Below are 19,401 nucleotides of genomic sequence, written 5' to 3' on the forward strand. Positions count from 1 at the left end.
TCACTTTAAGAATTGACAACAGAAATGATAAGATTGCAATGCCTACATAAGACAATGGCTGCTTAAATTGGATTCTAGAAGGGATAGGAGCTATTTCTGAAGTAGAGGAAAGCATTAATGATGTTGCACCTTAATTCTGACACACACATAAACATACAAGCACACATGTGCTGGTGTGTTTTGTTCTTTAGGTAGTCAGTGAGTAGCATCAGGTGTGCTTCAAAACATTGCCTTTCATCATTCAACTGGCGGCAAGTCTGTGATGTTTTCCCTCTAAAATACAGCCCAGAAGGAAGGCTAGGACTTAAATGGTGTTTAGTGGAAGGGTGTCTGAGGAGTGTTTAGTGTACTTTTCTACAATTACATATGTCAAACAACAGATTTACCTTAGAAGATTTACATTTATCCAGTGTAATTTGATTCTTACAAGTGACTGATTCTTGAAAGCAAGATATCACACTAGTTATGTTCCAGATATTCCAACATCATTCCTATGCCTTACACTGTACACTTACTTTTTAAACATTTCAAAATGTAATTGTTAAAAATAAATTAATAGAATACGTAGTGTGGTGTAAATAGTGCTTTGTTAAATAGATAATGATCTGATCTAACAGCTGAGTTACCCATGGTAGAAACCTGAAGTCTCGTACAGTCTAAATTAACACTGGTAATTTCATCTAACTAAAGAAAATGTCTGCCAATGATAATACAATAATATTTTCCTCTTGAAATCTTGAGATCTGTGGACACAAAACATCCTTTTTGAAGGACCTACCGAATTCCAATGACCTCTTACACACACACACACACACACACACACACACACACACACACACACACACACACGTATTATGACCACAGATGAATGAAGTAATTGTTTTCTAACACAGAACTGATTCATAAAATTAAAACGTCTTTACTCGGAATTTGTAAATGACCTCATGATGCATAAAATCGTAGCCATGTTGTCTCTGCTCAATTGTATTAATCATAACACTGTTTTATATCTGACACTATTAATTCAATGCTGCAGAAGATGAGGCAAACAGTTGATTACTACAGTTAGCAGCCTTTTCTCAAACTGATGTTTCCGTGCAGGATAGGACCACATTCCACATCCTGTCCAGACCGCCACACACAGTGTAGGCACGCTGCTCTGAAAGCACTCCAGATGCATCAGGAGCCTATCTGAGGGGATTTCTGAATAATTCACAGTCTGTACATTTGCTGCTCTCAGGTTAAATAAAGAAACAGGCTGTTTGTACAAGATGCTGAGCCGCACTTTCATACCAAGTGCTACAAAATGGAAGTCGAATCAGACAGGCTGTATGTGGTCCAGGCCATTCACCAAAAAAGACATACTGAAATAGCCATTAAGTGTGTTATATCATCCTCACCATCATCCTCATCATCATCATCATCAATTAGCTACCAGAAGAAGAAGAAGAAGAAGAAGAAAATGCAACAGTAATTATAATATGATTTTATCCAATAGTTTGAAGTATTTTGATGAGGACCTTGTCTGCCTGGATTCACATTTTAGTTTGTGTTTTAATCCTTAGGACTAACCAAAAGCAAAGTGTTGATGGATCATGTAGCGGGGGTTCTTGTTTTATTGGATAGGTAGCCACAGAACATATGGAGCATGGCCAACAACTTGTTCCACTGGATTTTCTGTCAACAGTTTCAAGCTCAGCATTAGACTTGATTTATTAGGATTTCTCTGTCACTCTTCTCTCTTCTGATTCAAGCTGGAAGAAGAATTTGCATCAACTTAATCAAAATAGACAAGACACTCAAATGACTCCATGCATTTGTATAACTGACAAACATTCTTCTTTGTTTCAAGAAAGATTAATGAAAGCTGGACAAATTACAGACGTATCAAAATATAAAGAACACAGATATGTCTTTCAATGTAAATTAATATTTCAAAGGCATATTGTTGAGAAAAAAGTATACCTAATCAAGTTAGAAGATGTAATGTCCTCAGAATTATTTTGTGACAAGGTTACTCTGCATGATGACCGTTCTCATTTTTCGAGTCGGGCTAAACCAAACGCTGCAATGCTTCTTGCAAAGTTCTGCTCAGATCAGACTTCAGTGCATGATTTTCTCTAGGGGCCATGATCAAGTTAAATTCTAGCCAGACTTAGAGTTTACATCCTACATTTTAAGTCCATCTTCAGAGTAGTGATACAGTAGAGGCCCTGTGATGTATTCTTAGCTTTATTATAGTTTCAATGATAGATGCATCACCCGGAGAATATTAATGACATGGGAACAAATCTGAAGAAAGGGCAGTAAGATCAGAACTCCTCTCTGGAGTAAAGTTGCCTTCTGTAGAGCCCTTTTAACAAAGGGAAAATAAGTATAAGTTCAAATTCAGGAACTTTAAGAGGAGACATAAAACAGAAGGGCTTGTTCCACATTTGTTTCATCTCGTGCCACACTGTCACTGTTTTAATTTTTAATTGTAAGAAGATAAGAGTAATTGTGCATTTGCATTTTAACCCATGGTGTTTTCTTGTGTCCTACTTTCAGCTCTGATTCTGTACTTTTAGATGCAGTTACGTGGAAATAGAATTCTTGGTACACAGACTGTCAGAGGATGATGATTCTTCAATGGTAAAGGGAGTGATGGTTTCATTTAAAAGGCAGGCAGCCATGTCCTTAAAATTAGTCATATTGAAGTATTCAGTTCCAAAAGAATCAAACCAAATCTCACTGTAGTGAAGATGCATTTTCCTGCTAGGAAATGCAATATTTATAGGTGGAAACTAAGGATATTTAGTATCATTACCACAAGTCTGAAGAATGTGAGATGAGCACAGTAAGTTCTGGGTCCAAAGATTGGAATTTTTTTTCATAAGATGATTATGGTAAATGGTAAATGTATCACAGATACAGGTAAGTGTATTAAATGTGCTTAAATGTATTATTGTAGTGTCCTAACTGTTTTGAATCTGCAGCCATCTAAGTATTAAGGTGCTGACTATAGCTCTTGCCTTTTAGCCACATTGCCACACTGCAGCCCTCTATGCCAAACACATGTGGTCACATCATATCAGGCATTCATGCTGCGCTATGTCCTGCTGAGAGTTAATGGATGGCGTGCTTGTCAGCTTTTCACATACATGTTCAGAGGAGGGATGCATTTACAACAGGAAGTGTTTCCTGAAAAGATCAAAATGGTGAACGTCTCAAGGGCATGCATCTAATCCTGTTCTGTGAAAAACCATCTCTAGTTTCCTTCACAATTATTTCATTTCACACAACCACAGACACAGACGCACACACACACATACACACACACACACACATATATATACATACACACGCACACACTATATTACTTATTTCACAGTTTATTGTAAAATAAATAATATGTGGATCTCAATAGATGAGCTATAAATAATTCATGCATCCAACCAAACACTTTCCTTGTGTTTAATTATCTGATTGAATACCTCCATATACTTTCAAAGGAAATCATCTTTGTTAAAGGTCAAGTTTAATATGTTGTGACCTCTTGGGTAATGTCATGTGTTTCTTTGAAATGCATTATTATTAGACTTCATTGGCCCCATTTAAATGTATAGGATCTACTGATAGTGTAAGCAAACCACAGCGATATGGGATAAAGTGCACACTGGTGTGATTGGCTGCTATACCAATGTGAGTGAAAGTATGTTTCATACATTTCCAATGTGAATATTTCATACATTTATAATGTGAGTGAGTGAGACTATGTTTCATAAATTCCTGATATGAGTGAGTGAGAGTATGTTTCATGGGTTACTTATATGAGTGAAGGATAGTGTATTTCATGCTTATCTGAAAAGGTGGTGCACTTCTTCCCTCTTTCAAGAATGCATAGCTGGTTAAAGCTCCCCCATAGTGTGTTAATATTTTATGCTTCCACCTATTTTAAACATTCGAACTGGATCAACTCTTTTGTGAAGATTTCAAAATGATAGTCAGCAATTACCATGCTGATTACTTGGTTTGATAATGATCAGTGATGCAAGTCAAAAGTTAGATTTAGGTTTTGACAGTAAAATCTAATTTTCTGAAAGCACTGAGTGTGCAATTTTCGTCTATACAGACCCCATGTGAATACATTGCCCTCTCGTGGTGTCCTAGTGTTCAGATATCATTATGATGGAAAATGATTCTGCATCATAGTAAGAATCTGAGTTGAAAATGAGACGGGTTCTTGGTATAATGGCATTGTTAACTTTGTGCAATTATATGTGTTTTATTCTTTTTTATTTTTTATTTTATTTTATTTTTTAAATGACGCAATATTTTATCTGCAATGCTGGCAGCAACGAAAGAAGTATGCGCCAGATGGCAGTGTAGTTATATGGAATATACAGTAGGAACGCCAACGCATGCGAGGGTTAATGTTTTTGAGAAATGGAAGCCACTCACTTGTAGATACCGAAATTATTCTGTTGATTTGTGAAAGCAGCTCTGAAACGATTGGTAAATGGCAGGACCCAGCTGGCATTGTGTAACTATCATCGAAATCTGTCTCACATCTTGCGTTTCAAGGTATGAATTACCGCGGTGACTGCGCACGTCCGCAGTTTGCCCGAAGACATTCCTACTGCAGAAATACTGCGTGCACGCACGCATGGCTGTTAGAGCGTAAGCCAGACATCTGAGAGAAAACAATGTGGTAATACATCCATTATCATACATTGTTTAGCTACGGGTAGATGTAGGTGGTTTTCCCATAAACTTAGACATTTGATGATAAAATAAGATGCAATGATAGTGCGTCAGTGAAACGATTCGCCGGCATATGGAGACCAGTCTCACTTCTCAGTTAATCATTGGTACTTAAAATGTAATGGACACAAGCAATAATTCGACATCATTATTTGGCAAGCACTCAGCACGCTTGCAGTCACTTGGGGGACATTTATTTCGCCATTACAATTCAGTCACGCAGTTTTATTTAGCAGTTAGCACCACGTTAAAATGTGCACAATTGCATAGATAAGCTTCTATATTGCCGTCCATTAATCTTCCTAATGCCCTGTTTGTATGTCAGACACACTAAGTGATAGTACTATCTGCAGAGTGAACTGTCAATTGGACAATATACACATTATGTAAAACGTTTATGCGGTAGGTATTTTTTCTCACAAAGGCAGAGTGCTTTGAGTAGAGCAGAGATGACTCTTGTCAGGTCCAGAGTGCTGGAACACCACACACTTGCATTTTGCAGACTTACAGTGCTTCCAGGCAGAGTTTCACCATCTAATTTTTGGAGCTGTTATCTATCTATTCTTATATGTCTCTGAGATAATGCACTAATTGTGCAGTTAGTGATAGGAACTGCAATACAGATTTGTTTCACTAAAATGTGTCTGGTTCAAATTTGGGATTTGTTCCTAACCTGGATGGTGCTAATGTCAGTGCAATATACAGCCACATGTTTTCCATAAATGCACCTTTGGTGATGATAACCCAATCCCGTTCACAGGATGATTACAGAGATCTTCCAGATTCTCAGCGCTCTTGGTACCAAGTACTTGCAGTACTATCAGAAGGTTATTAACAGGCAGCAGGGACACAAGCAAGCAAGCAAGCTAGTCCACAGAAGGCAGCTAGAGGTTTCCAACTTCCATCTTCCTGAGGTGTGGCACCGCTGTTCATGGCAAGGAGAGGGGGTAGGGGCCAGGACTCCCACCCTGTCCCAGCTCTCCTGCAAGTAGGTGCCCTTCAGAGAGCAGAGCAGACAGGCAGGTCATAGTCATGAGTATGACGTGAACGATATGGAGATCACTGAGAAACAGCAGAAACACCCAGAGGCACCAGGAGACGAACCTTGGGTCTTTGGAGGGGGAGGATGTCAGCGATTGATGGGGGAGTGCCTATTGTGAGGGGATAGCCGAGTAGTTTGGATGTGTCTAACAGAATAATGATAGCTTCCTCGCTGTCTTTTCTGCCAGCACCACACTGCTGGTCGCATAATGCCTAATTCAGCCAGCATTGAACAGCTCTTATCTGCTGTTGCAATTACAGTACAATAACAGCTGCACAGACACTTCTATTGCTTTTAGACAGATAGCTGTGTGGGAATGCAGAATACATCTTCCAGATGTTTTTTTGTGCCGTTTAGCATACTGTTGATTATTGTTGAATGGAGTAATGATTATTGCTAATAAAAATATTATTTTGTTTATTTTCTTTTGCTGATATTCTGTCTCTCAATACCCAACATCCAGCATAGGCATGTAAGGACTTTAGTAAAGGGTTAAAAAGGTTAAAGAAGATTGCAACACCTCAGGTTCCTAGATATGCAATTGCCCTGTCGCTTGATCAAATAAGTGCAGTATGAAAATGCTGAACATCTCTGGATACATTTTGTGGAACATTGCCATTTTAATGGGATTCAGTACCCTCAGCTCGGGGTCTTGCTGAGGATTATGCCGCATCTTCTTGGCTTGTTATCTGATTTGAAGAATGTGCGTCGAAGGAGTACGCCCAAGGAGACAAATTGTAGGAAACTGACAGAACAATGTGACCTTTGTATCTGCGTGTGGATGTGGACTATCCACACTTATCTCTGGATGAAGGCACAAGTCGCCAAGAGGAAGTCAATAAAGGAAAGGGTCATTGGGTTGATAGTGAGGACTGGAGAATCCCAAGCCCTGGCAAGTCCTTGTACTTAAGCCCCCCCCCCCCCCCCCCCCATACAGTAGCAACAAGCTTTGCGTGAGGAAAATCCGGTGCCAAAAAGGTCATGTGGTTTTTGTTTGTATGCTTTCAGAAGAATGTGCTTTGAACGTTTCTCACTATTTGCCTATCTGTTTAGATGAGATTTGCTCCATAAGCAATGTCATGGAGAAAATACCATTAAACACATTTTTGTAGTAATACTCAAATTGCAGAGGACTTTTTTAATGGCCCTGTGTTAGTGTACCATACAGTATATTGTTGTTGCCATGCAACTTGCTATAAATTGACATGAAAACCAAATATCTCAGATCTCAGATCTATGCTGTTTTGTAGTTGTAATAGTCTCAATCTAAAGTATTCTATGATGTAACTTCTTTTGAATTGTACTTGGCTCTTTGGAACTACACATTTAACACTCAGTGAACTACTGGGATGGAAATGAGACAATTTGAGGAAAATGGCCAAAACTGCTGTTGGCCCGGCCAATATTACTGGAAAAATGTTTTACACCTTCCTAATCAGTAATGGCGGTTAAGTGTATTTATTATTACAAAATCCAACTTTGAGCTGTGGCTTGGCAAATGTCAGCTGAGAAAGATGTTCTCCTTGATTAGTAAAATCACTTTGGCACAATCCAAACACTATCATTATGTGCAGTGGTTTATTACACTCACAATCACCAAGACTTTCCTGAACAAAATGCCTTGAGCCCCTAACTCAGATTTAGGTTAGATTTCATTTATGGTAGAAAGTACTGAAAAACAGCATTCAAGAAGTGAATACACAAGAAGTATTCATTGACTGTTTTCACTTGTGTTATTGAGAGAGAAAGAGGGCAAAGGGCACGGCATCTTTTGGAGACCAAGCAGACTGACAGCCTCTTAGTCTTGTTCCATGACATGCCTCTTTATTTGTTGCCTAGAGATGGAGGGGTTATGTGAAGAGAAAGCTTCTACCTCTCTGTCTCTGCTGCTGAAATACATTCTCTTGTACCCAGGCCAGCTGGAGGGGCCTCATTTAATGTGATCCGCGTCTTGAGAGAGACCAATTCAGTTAGCTTCTGCTTCTGTGTTTACCCTCCTTATGGAAACCATCCCACAGACACTTTTCGTTTGATTTACTCAATTGTTATTGAAGAAAATATACTTCTAAACGTTATACTATACTAAACGTTCTGGATAAAGAGATCATGTGTAAAATACCGATTAGTGTAACAAGTCTGTAGCCTCAAGGTAAACAACATTTTCCACACAGAACCATTGTGTTTGGCTTTTTGCACATTCATGGCTCAAGATTGGAAGTATAAAGGCATGAAACAAAGAAGGGCAAGCACCATCTACACTGAATAAATGATTCTTTTATGGAGTGTTTCATCTAATGTCAGCTGCAGAGATCAGTAGAGTTGTGGTGACCCAGTTAACTTGTGCAGCGAGTGTCCCCACAGTCACGCGGACTTGCTTGGTCGCTCTTTGTCCTGCACTGAGAACAAGGCTGTGTGAATCCCCGATTCAGGCACCACCCCCCCTTCCTTCCCTCCACAACCGCCCTCGGTCCCACACAAAACTATGGCAACAGATGTGATGGGAATTGTGTTGCTGTCTCATTTCTTATGGCTGATCTGCCTTACTTTCTACAGCTCCTTATTGCCTGCCTGTCTGAGTTGTTGTATTTCTTTTCTTTTTTGCTCTATGCTTTAATTACTTTAATGTATCCTTATTTTAGACATGGTAGGTCTTAGTTTTATTGGATGACATGTGGTTTTTACTAAGATGGTTGAAATCCCCATGAGTCTTTTTTCAGTATCTGACTTTAGGCATTCTTTTTGCAAAAAAAAAAGAATTCTGAAAGAACTTTTCAGTTGGTAACCATAGGCCTTTCAGGTTGAAAACTTTTTTTTCCGCTGGACTACTCATGTTTGTCAGTATTCCCTTTACAATAAGTCCATCTTCAGCATGTATTCTTCCTGTGTTCATGTGTGTAATAACAGTAACTTAACACAGCACTTCCTTTGAACCACCAGGTAAAGGCCATTATCCCCTAAGAACCGTCCACTATGACATTTAGCTATAAATTGGAACTCATACAGTGTTGTTACAAGGTATCGAGTCGGTTCCTGTTCTGCAGAAATCATTACAGACAATTTTGCCTCTTTTGAACTTCTCTATATCCTGAATATGGTACAGGAACATTCAGTAGCACAACCACTTTTGAATGCTTGGAGAGATGTCTGATCACATACAGAAAACAGAGATCTCACTAATGTTGAAAACATATCTTGAAAAAATCCTAGTTTCTGTTTCTGAAGTCATTTATTTGCATAACCAACTAAAATCTGCCCAGGAAATGCACTCCACAGTTTAACATTAAGGTGTTGATCTATTCAGCAGACAGAGGCAAAGAAAAATGCAGTGTTGCATACTTGCTGGCCATGGTCATGATATCCAGAGTTTTTCCCAGTATACTGCCTTCTGCTGGGAGACAAGAGGATCATGGAGGGGCAGAGAGGAAAGATGCTTCTCTGATCCAGAGTGTGGTGATGGCAATGCTGCTGATCTTTAAGGAACTGTGAACAGAAATAGTAAAATATACCCCCCTCACCCCATTTAAACTGGAGGGCCGCACCCAGGAGCTCTCATAAATGTTTATTAACTTATTCTGTTTTCCTTAATGAGTCAAAATCTGGAACTTGTTGAAATATTTAGGAATAATATGCAATAGCCTTTAACATATGTACAGCTGAAAGAGTGTGTCACAAGCTTTGTGTTTTCTCTTGTATCTTGTGCCATTTTTACATGCATTTTTTTATATCTGTGATCCTGATCCCTATTACAGATTCTGGTTGTTTAGAGGTTCAAGTTTTATTCCATAAATGAAAAAGAAAAAAAAAACTTTTCTTCCAATTCCACCAAAATTACATTAATTCTATTCCAATTCCACATCAGTACTTTTAATTCAGAATCAGTTCAGTCCCTCTCAATTCTAAATGTGTCAATGAAAAATTCCCAATTCAATATTCTTTCCCAACAATTCCTTCAATTCTGTTCCCTCACTGAACCAGTTCAGTTCCTTCAGTTTTAATTCCCTTGCATCCCTCAACTCAAGCCCACAGTCAGATCCCACAAAAAATTGCAGTACTTTTTGCAAAACTGATCCAAAATGGACTAAATTTATCAGTTATTTCCCAATTCCCTGTGTAAAATGCATCATGTTACATGTTCGGATGATTTTGACTGTTAAAAAGCAGTAGAACAAATAAAATTTGATTGATTGATTGATTGAAAGGCATCTATATGTGTTGAGAAGATGTTAACCATTCATCATGGGAAGACAAATCTGCAAGAAGCTAATTGTGACTGAAACCACCTAATTTGTTTAATTAGAGCTACTGTATATGTACATGTACTGTCAGGCAGCCCAGATATACCGGGAATATATAAATAAATATTTCCATGTATGCAAACAACTGATTTAAAACATTGGTCTATTTTAAATACAAAGTGAATTAATTCTGTCAACTAAAAATAACAATTCCAGTTCCAAGGTATGGAATATACAATTCTAACTCAATTCAAATGTACTTAATTCCCAATGTACTTAACCCAATGGGACTGAACTTAAAATGAGTGAATTCATCAATTGTGTCATGAATTTCAATTTAAATTGAAATGCACTCCAATTTAAATTAGAATTGACTCCAACCTTGTCCATCTGCAGAAAGGACACAAGTGACAGTGATTGCAAGCACTGATTCAAATTAACCACAACTTTGCTCATAATTTGAGTCAGTTTAACCAATGTCTGCTTTTCTTATTTTTCTTTCACAATGCTGTTGAGCTCATTGGTAGCAGAGATTATCAAAAACATTTGCTTAATGTTGCAGCTCAAAATTAAAGACAAAGCCCATTGCGGTTAGCCTGAGTAGAGTCAAAGTATTTTCAATTTAATGTCTCCTCAGAGCTTGTCTCCAGAGCTAATCTGAAAAACTAATCTCAAGCAGGGATGTTTTACTGTGCTGGAAAAGCTGGTCTTTGTGTGAGGTGACTGTAAAGACGACACGTCTTCCTGTGCCAAACATTGCCCTTCTCTGGATGCCAGGTACAGGCTTCGCTTTGCCTGGCATTTTCTCGGAGGCCCTGTAACCAGGGAGGTCACATTGTTGGACGCTGCGTCCCAAGAGGTTTTATTTGCAATTTAAAACTTTTGAATGACCTCATCCCTTCTGCTCTCCCTCCTAGTAGCTTCAGCCCTCTTAAATGAACAAATGAGGAAGGCAACCCCCGTAAAGGAGAAATGAGAGGCAGAGAAAACTGGCAGCTGCCGACAGGAACAGGGCGTTGACCATTCCATGCATATGTGTGATGACAGTCATAGCTTTTTGCACATAAAGTCATTTGTCCCAAATGTGTCAGCTAAAATTTGGAAAACCGATAACATTTTCTGTGATGCTTTGAAAATTTATGGATCTTTTGCCAAGATAAAGCGATGGCTAACAGCTAACTCCTCAATAGAGAGGCTCATTGTTTGGATCCTTTTGCATGGGCCACCTACTTAGTGAACAAGAACTCTGTCTCAATGGGAACTTGGTCTTTGCCCGCTTGATTTCAGACACTGTGGTGCTCAGCATACCAAGTGGGAAAGGGAGAGTTGAGCCAGTTTCATGGAGACCATCTGAGAATGTTTTTTTAACGTTGTTGATGAACTTACACAGGGACTCAAAAATGGTAACTGAAAAGCCATAACAGCGATTGCTTTCAAAGGGCAAAGAGGGTCATTTTATTAAAAATACACATCATAGGTTCATGTTAAGAGTTATGTCATCTAATTCAAAATTGAACTACACTTTTACATTTAAGTATTGAAAAGTCCACATGGAGGCAACTCACATCAAATAATTGCAGATTTTTCAGCGCTTGATGTCTAACAATTTTAAGGTTTCATCTTTTTTTCTGTCTGGGACTTTTTTCCTATTGGGATATTCTGTTCCTATTATTTTTCCTATATGATTTCAATGAACATACTTTCATAAGCATTTGTTGCTATTCATTTTAACCAGATAACTCAGGAAGAATTTATATTTGGCTAAACAGCTATGTTTCTGATATTCAAATTTAATTTTTAAAGTAATTTCTTTATGAATACAAATATCTTTTGATTAATAAGCAGCAAAAGAAAAGAAAAGAATTGTAGTGTACTGTAAGATGTAAAGAAGTTAGCATAGTGTGTGTGTGTGTGTGCGTGTGTGTATGTGTGTGCGTGTGTGTGTGTGCGTGCGTGCGTGTGTGTGTGTGTGTGTGTGTGTGTGCGTGTGTGTGTGTGTGTGTGTGTGTGTGTGTATGTGTGAAATAAGCTTGTTGCACATGAATTCTCCTCTGTTAAATTGTCCCTCTAGTGTTCTCGAGTTGGATTGATTAAATGGGAGTGTTTCCATCACCATAGAGACGCTTAACACATACAGTTATCCTGCCAGTTTCGAATGGGCTACTCAGTAGGCGTCTTTTTACTGTATTCAAAACAAGTGCCGATTGTAGCACCGCAACTCATTAAAATTCTCATTAAAACCGGGCTCACAAAATGCAGCTCACACAAAGTGCTAGAGGAAGTGAAGTTGAAAGCCGCGCCTGTTGTGGAAAGAAAGGAGTGCACATTTTGCCACATTTTGAAGAGCACCGAAATAATGCAGCACCCCTCACATTTGTGGTAAAGTAAGGAAACGTCACAGTAAATATATTAGTAATTTAGAGAAAATACACTTTATTTGTTATGCCACCAATCATTTAACAATGTGTTGCTTATTGTGATTAATGCTCAATGCTATGGTTTATAATTGAAATGATAAATAACGCCTGAAGCCAAAATCTGAGTTCTGGATTGTTGTGGTTGCAGCTGTGTTCACCCCCTCAGCAGTGCCCCAGCAGGTGTTACTGGTGGTGTTGCTAGGGGCAGCTGTGGGCCCATGACTGCAGTCAGCTGCTGTATGCCTGTGAGCAGCTCATGAAGAATGTCTCCCAGCCCCTCAGCCCTCTGACAGATATACATTGTTCCTCCCAGAGCTTTACAAGCAGCGCAGCCATGTCAGATGACAGAGTGGGTTCAATGGGTTGACGTGGCCAATATGTTGGAAATCCCTTTAAAATGCACTCCAGTCATTTAAAACATGTGAAGATAGTCATCTAAAACATGTAAAGATTAATCTATAGTAAATGTCATGAATGTAACTCTCTATGTCTGAAAATGGTCTGAAGATGGTTTCAGTGTCCACCCCTGTTCGAGGCTGTTTGAATAATAGTAGTAGTAGTAGTAATAATAATAATAATAATAATAATAATAATAATAAATAGTATAGTAATTGGGTCCAGTTAGTAGGATTGATCACAATAAAGCTGTAGAATATTATGATACTTCCAGTCTGATGCACTTAGAAAGATGAGCTGACTGGAAATTGAGGTAACATATATTTAGTCATACTATATGGCGCTAACTTACTGTGTGTATGTATACTTATACTTATGTGTTGTCAGCTTAAAGGTGAAACCCAGATTTGTGCTGTACTAAAACCTAACCTTTAGGAAGTATGTGAAGCATATGAAAATCTGTGGCCCAAGAACTGAAACCTGAGGGACACCTTGAGTTATAAATGTGATATAAAATATGTGGCTGCTGAGAGAAATAATTATCGTCTTTTCATTAGTTAAGCCTTAAATTAACCAAGTTAGGTGCCATTGATACCATGGTGTTCCCCATGCCTCCCCCACGATTTCCAGGTTGACGCAAATGTATTTAAAGGGCCCCAGATTCTGCAGCATAAGTAGATCATTTACAACTTTCATCTGAGAGATGTTATGCGGAAGCTCTTCTTGACCATGGTATGAAGCCACCCATTTAGCGCAGCCATTTGGCAGCCAATGAAAAGGCTGGAACAAGCAAAAAGGCTTCTGCTTCCCTGGATACTGGTTAGCAATGCACTGGATTGATAATGACTGGAGGTCTCTGTGCAGACAGTCCCTGAAGCTGTCCCCTCCATCCAGCCCTGTGTATAAGAACAAGGAATAGAAGCAGAATATTCCCCTTATACTGTTGTTGCTAAGGAAAAATAGACTCTTAAAATGTTATTCACTAGTTAATTTGTCATTTTTGACAGTATGTGTGAAATTATGTAGCCTCTTCATTCTGTGAATTCCCACTGTTACACACAATCACACACACACACACACACACACACACACACACACACACACACGCACACACACACACACACACACACACACACACGCACACACACACACACACATTTACAATAGTATTCAGTCACTCATCGCCATTACTCAAAGCTGTTGTCAACCGAGGTGGGTCTATAGGCTGCTAACAAGAGTTAAAGGGAAAGAATAACGTTTAGAAAAAAAAAAAAAACTTACAAACTCACACCATTCTCTAAGCAATACAAGGGGCCCGATCGCAATACCCCAACAACAATAATCCCTAGCGATGACGTCACCCGCCCTGTCTCGAAACGGGACACAGTGCAGCGTCTGATCAGACTAGTTCAGCGTTCGCTGTGCATCTCCGGACGCGGCATCCCCGTTACCTCAACTTTTCCCACAACTTCCAACTTTTGAAGTTCTGCGAAGGCGACAACATGGGTATGTTCCTGCTCTGATGCATGCATCAAGACGAAATATCCCTCTTATTCTCCAAGAGATTCGCCTTACCAACCGATGTTAAAGTTTACGATATATTCCATGCTTTTGTCACGATGAGTTGTTGCACAGTGCTCAGTCTTTGAGTTGCGCTCCCTCCGTACAACCAAACCTCGAATCTTATGCGTTTCTTTGGCTGTTTTTCTGCCGTGTGTATTTTTATCTGACCCTTTTTCGATTTGAATTGGCTTTAGGAGTAACAGTATTAATCGGCTGACGCGATTAGCGATAAGTCTAAAAGGATTTCCTTACTGTCAGACGCAGTTCTATATGGTATGTTCATTTGGTGGTTGTCTCGAGTTTCGCACTTAACTGGGATACTTCTCTCGGCTTTTTTTTTTGTTTGTTCCATCCACTTCGATCGTCCTTTCGCTCCAGATAGACGTTTGGGGCGCGTTTGTTCTCTATTGATCGGGAATCATTCATGTATCATTAAAAGTTGAATGTAATGATACGCCGCAGGCTAAATTTCCACACATCTATTCTGAGATTTTTTTGTATCTGTTGCGCAGTACTTGTCACAAAAATAAGTTTCATTTTTTAATTTCACTGCTATTTTGTATTTATAAATTCCCGAACATGCGAAGTATTGTGGAGTCATTGCCTCTGCTGTATATGAATTTTATTTTTTGTGTGTGAAGAAAAATTCCACTGCTGATGTGTCCCAGCTGTTTCTTTAAAATTACTCATTTTGCGTTTGGCTGCGCTCAGTGTATGTCTGTGGAACTCAGACGAGAAAGGCATAAACGTACTTGAAACCCCTATATGTTTCAACCCAGGCGTTAAAGGGCGGTACTTATTGTAACGTACGTTAAGGAGGTAAATTATAGCAGAGCAATTAGTAGGCAAGCACAGTTACAACAGTATAGTTTCTACCAGTCACCACCTACTTTGGCTGTAAAACAGTATAGACTTTGCATGGGGGATGGAGCGGTTTTCAGCACTAAGCTGATACGCATTTCTAACATGTAAACACTGCTAGCATAGTGTCTGAGTACATTGTTTGGGAACTTAAGGGTTAAATGAACAAAAGACACAGTGTCACCCTGCTGTGTCTCTTAAGTGCTCTCTGGTGTGAGAAAGAGGGCAATACATACTTTTTGAAATATTGTTATAGCAGAGATCCAAGATGCAACATTTCTCAACAATTTTTAAACTGTGAACTGTGGTGTTGGTGAAGTGTCATGTGTGGGATGCATATTATCATACCAGCTAGGAATGGCTGTTAAAAATAACACATTGCTAAGCGCAGTTTGATATTGGAGTCGATGCTGAAATGCAGTTCTGCTTTTATAGTTACCAGTCCTTCGAAAGAGAACAATATGTATTTATGTGTGCATGGAAAAAGATGAAAAAAGTAATTGCAAAGTTTTACTTTTTATAGTATTTTATTTACATTTGGAATTGCCTTTTTATTTTACTTTTAACCCCATTGAGAACTACCCCAAAGGACTATGGAGCACACTGTAATTATTTGATTTAATACTGTAGAATCCTTTGGCAAATTAACTTGTCCCATTGGCCGTTTTCATTTGGCCAAAATTAGTTTTACAAGTAGCTAAAAAGCTGCAAAGCTGATGATTACGAACCACTGCTCCACTGCCCACCCACCCCCCCTCGCCCACCCACCACATCTACAACTCAGTTATTGAATGCTTTTACTGTACACACCAGGAGGCCTGAAAACGGGTTTGAAATCTTGGGACTTTAGCAATCCTGAATTGTGAAACAGTAAGATATTAAAAAGGTTATATTGATTTTTCATTCAGTTATGTTGGAATGGTGCAAGTCTAGCAGAATAAAGGCTAACCTAAGTCCTGAAGGTGTCGCAACCCTTTGGAGTCTAGATGAGTGTTTAGTTAGGTAATTGCATCTGTTATCAGAGATCTATGCAGCGTGGTTTGCAGAGGTCACAGGTTCAGTTCCTGCTTGGACCACACTGGTCATTCTTGTGCCGTGACTTGGATTGGATAGTGGGGGCTTATGCTGATTGGTTGGCTGGGGGGCGCTCTGAAGAAGAGAGTGAGGCAGAGCTCTGAATGTGCTCCAAACAGTGATGTCACTCCCCTGGAGTCATGTGACTTTGATTATTCTCCTGTCTTGAGGGACCTGGATAGTTAATTCACGGTTCATGGTTACACAGGTGCACTAGAAACATTGTCCCAGTCCATATGGTTGTAGTGGGTTGCTGTACACTGTCTGTGCTCCTTCTTGTTCTTGTGGAAGGTCTTCTGGCAGTCAGGCTGCTTTTTACCATAGAGTGTAGGCGTGGGTGGCAGAGAGAAGGGCTATATCCAAACATGTGAATTATTCCTCTTATCCTACTTTGGGTTCAGATTCGGCCTTAAGCATTCACCATCTGTCTTCCAATCCTGAAGGAGGCTTTTTAGGAACAAGGCACCATTTCTGGCAATGTACATCAAAGGCTATCATTGGGCATACGATATTTTGGCCACTGCATGAAATTCAGACACTTGGGAACACTGCGGACAACAATCCTTTCCACTCCTCAGCAGACTTCCCAATTATAATTGTCTTAATTCCAACGTTTCTGACTGTGTTATTGCATAAAGGTCAAATCTGCAATTTCAATGTGCACTGAAATGTTAAGGTGCATTCCCTTGTGTTCTTGAGAACTGTGAAGAAATGAGAAGATGTGCAGTAACATAGCAGAGTAAGGACTAGAACAATGACAGTGAGATAATATGCGGAAGCCTGAGGTAATTCCCTGCAAAGACCCCCAGCGTCTGTCTTTGTAATCCCAAAGATGGCTTAATTGGTACTGTTCTTTCACAAGACTTCAGTGGTGAATGTTGCATAGAAGAAAGAGTAGTATATTGCCAGTTTGTTTCACAAATGCCCTTTGTAAGTATCACAGTGAAATCCTGTATTCTACACAGAGGTTACTGCTCTGCATTGCAGTTGACCAGGAGGATGGTCATTTACATCTAGATAATGTGCTCATTTAAATGGCACCCCTATTTTTCTGTGTTTTTTTTCTCTGTTTTTCTGTGTGTCTGTGTATGTGTATGTACACTACATATGCACACTACATATTGTTGTAGCTTCAATTGTTGTTCAATTGTTATTTCAATTCTACTCTACTCAGTCATATGTCATCCCAGTAATATGTCACCCCGAAATAGGGTCTGATTCATGCTATTACCCATTTAAGACTCCCAAAGTTCAAAGAACCAAGCTTTGGTCCCCCTGTCTAATTAAAAAAGCATATTAACAAATTACTGGATCTGAGGGGTCCCTCTAGAGGGTAGTCCACATTACTTAGATGGTCAATATTTTGCTGTTGTTCTCACTAAAATTCAAATGTTACTTAGGCTATGTTCAGGCTTCGGGCTTTAATGCTCATTTCCAAATTGATGCTCAGATCTTTTTTTTTTCTGAGTTTTCATATTCATTTTTGAACATGGCCCATGTAAGATACCAGAGTGAATGGACCTTCATCCTGAAAAATTGCACATGCACTTATAAACAACAACAAAAGCGGTCATGTCTACCTTGTCACGGTCTTGTCTGTTCATGGAAGCTACGATTCTGGCTGTTACCTTCAAGACAATTTGCGGTGGAGACCGGCTGTGAATTTGTCAGGTTATGCTGAGGACAGAATGATTTTAATACAGGCCCTTAAGCTTTGCTTATATGGATTTGTCCAACCAAGCACTTATTAAATTGGTTGCTGTCCTCCATGTTTTCAAAAGTACCGACAAACCAATGCAGAATTATAATGACGAGGATAACCTGTTGCGTGCAGTGGTGTATGAATCACTTGTGCCGTGTTCAACACTCTCAAGTCCAATTTGAGCATCTACACGCAGGTTGCATTTAAGTTGCATGGCTAGATATCTGATTTATTTCCACATATTGATTCAACGCAATTCAGGACTGAAACCTTATGTTTTTGTTTTTTTTTTTTGCTGTTCCCACTGTTATAAAAACATCCAAATTCGGTCACATATGAGGGAAAAAAAATCAGAATTCACTTTTAGCTGCAGTCTGAACATAGCCTAAACCACTATCTGCAAATTACAAATATGTAATTTCTCAGCAAACCTATCAGGAGATATTTGCTTCGAAAGTCATGCTGTGCTTTGTCTGTTATAGTAACTCCTAAATTTCTTGATGTGCAGTGCCATAATCAACTGCTTAGCACTTCTTAGTAAGAGTGCCATCTTGCAGGGAAAACTTAAATACTCCAATGAGTCAGAAGGGGACATCTCTGTAGAGAAGCCGTTATCCAAAAACACAAGGCTCATTACACAATGAACAGGTGGGCCAAATCCTGGATTTGGGCCAGATCAGAATTGGATTACAGGGTATTTTTAACACTGCACCTAGGTCAGTTTCCTGAGTGCATATAGGTACAAATCCTTTATCAAACCTGCCACAAACATACAGCACAGCCTGAAAGTCATAACTTAAATGCAATGAAATAATGTAGTTCTGTCTTCAGCCAACTTGATGGGGTTATTTCATAGTTTAAACTGTAAGAGAGGAATTGCACAAAGTATTCAATCAATGTTAAGCATGTTTTGTTAAACTAAGAACAACATAGCATATCTACAATACAAAGATACTGTTAATTAGAGCACTCATAAGAGAATGTCATTAGCCTTACCCCATATTCTCACAGATAATGTAGATTTTAGTTTAACTTGTAGTGAGATAAGTCTCACACAGCCTTACTGGCCCATGCTTGTCTTCCTTTCCATTTTCAATGCGAAATTACATTTTCCTGCTCTGTTTCAAATTAGGTGAGGAATTTGTTTGTGCATGTGTTGGTTTATACTTGTAGCTGGTCACTGGATCCCAGAATAGACAGAATGTCAAGAAGCTCAGTTTCACAGTAGAACTGCTTTTTTTCCTAAAAAAAAAGAGAAAACAATGTTTTATGCAAAATGAGCTTATATTTCCTTTGCAATGTCACTCTGTACATGCATGTCTGAAACTCACCATTGTTTGTGGGTTCACGAGGTTGTCATAAATGTTT

The 19,401-nt window shown here is 39.1% G+C and overlaps 1 protein-coding gene across 1 annotated transcript in view; it reads left to right on the forward strand.

Annotated features, from left to right (window-relative positions):
- The first annotated feature begins 14,076 nt into the window (after nt 1-14,076).
- Nucleotides 14,077-19,401, forward strand: part of gpm6bb (glycoprotein M6Bb) — a 42,994-nt gene continuing 37,669 nt past the window's right edge. Inside the window, exon 1 of the mRNA XM_036544988.1 lies at nt 14,077-14,339. Coding sequence (XP_036400881.1) covers nt 14,336-14,339 — 4 coding nt within the window. The 5' untranslated portion in view covers nt 14,077-14,335. The remainder of the gene's footprint in view (nt 14,340-19,401) is intronic.

This window comes from Megalops cyprinoides, chromosome 14 (genome assembly GCF_013368585.1).
Source record: "Megalops cyprinoides isolate fMegCyp1 chromosome 14, fMegCyp1.pri, whole genome shotgun sequence".
Taxonomy (NCBI): domain Eukaryota; kingdom Metazoa; phylum Chordata; class Actinopteri; order Elopiformes; family Megalopidae; genus Megalops; species Megalops cyprinoides.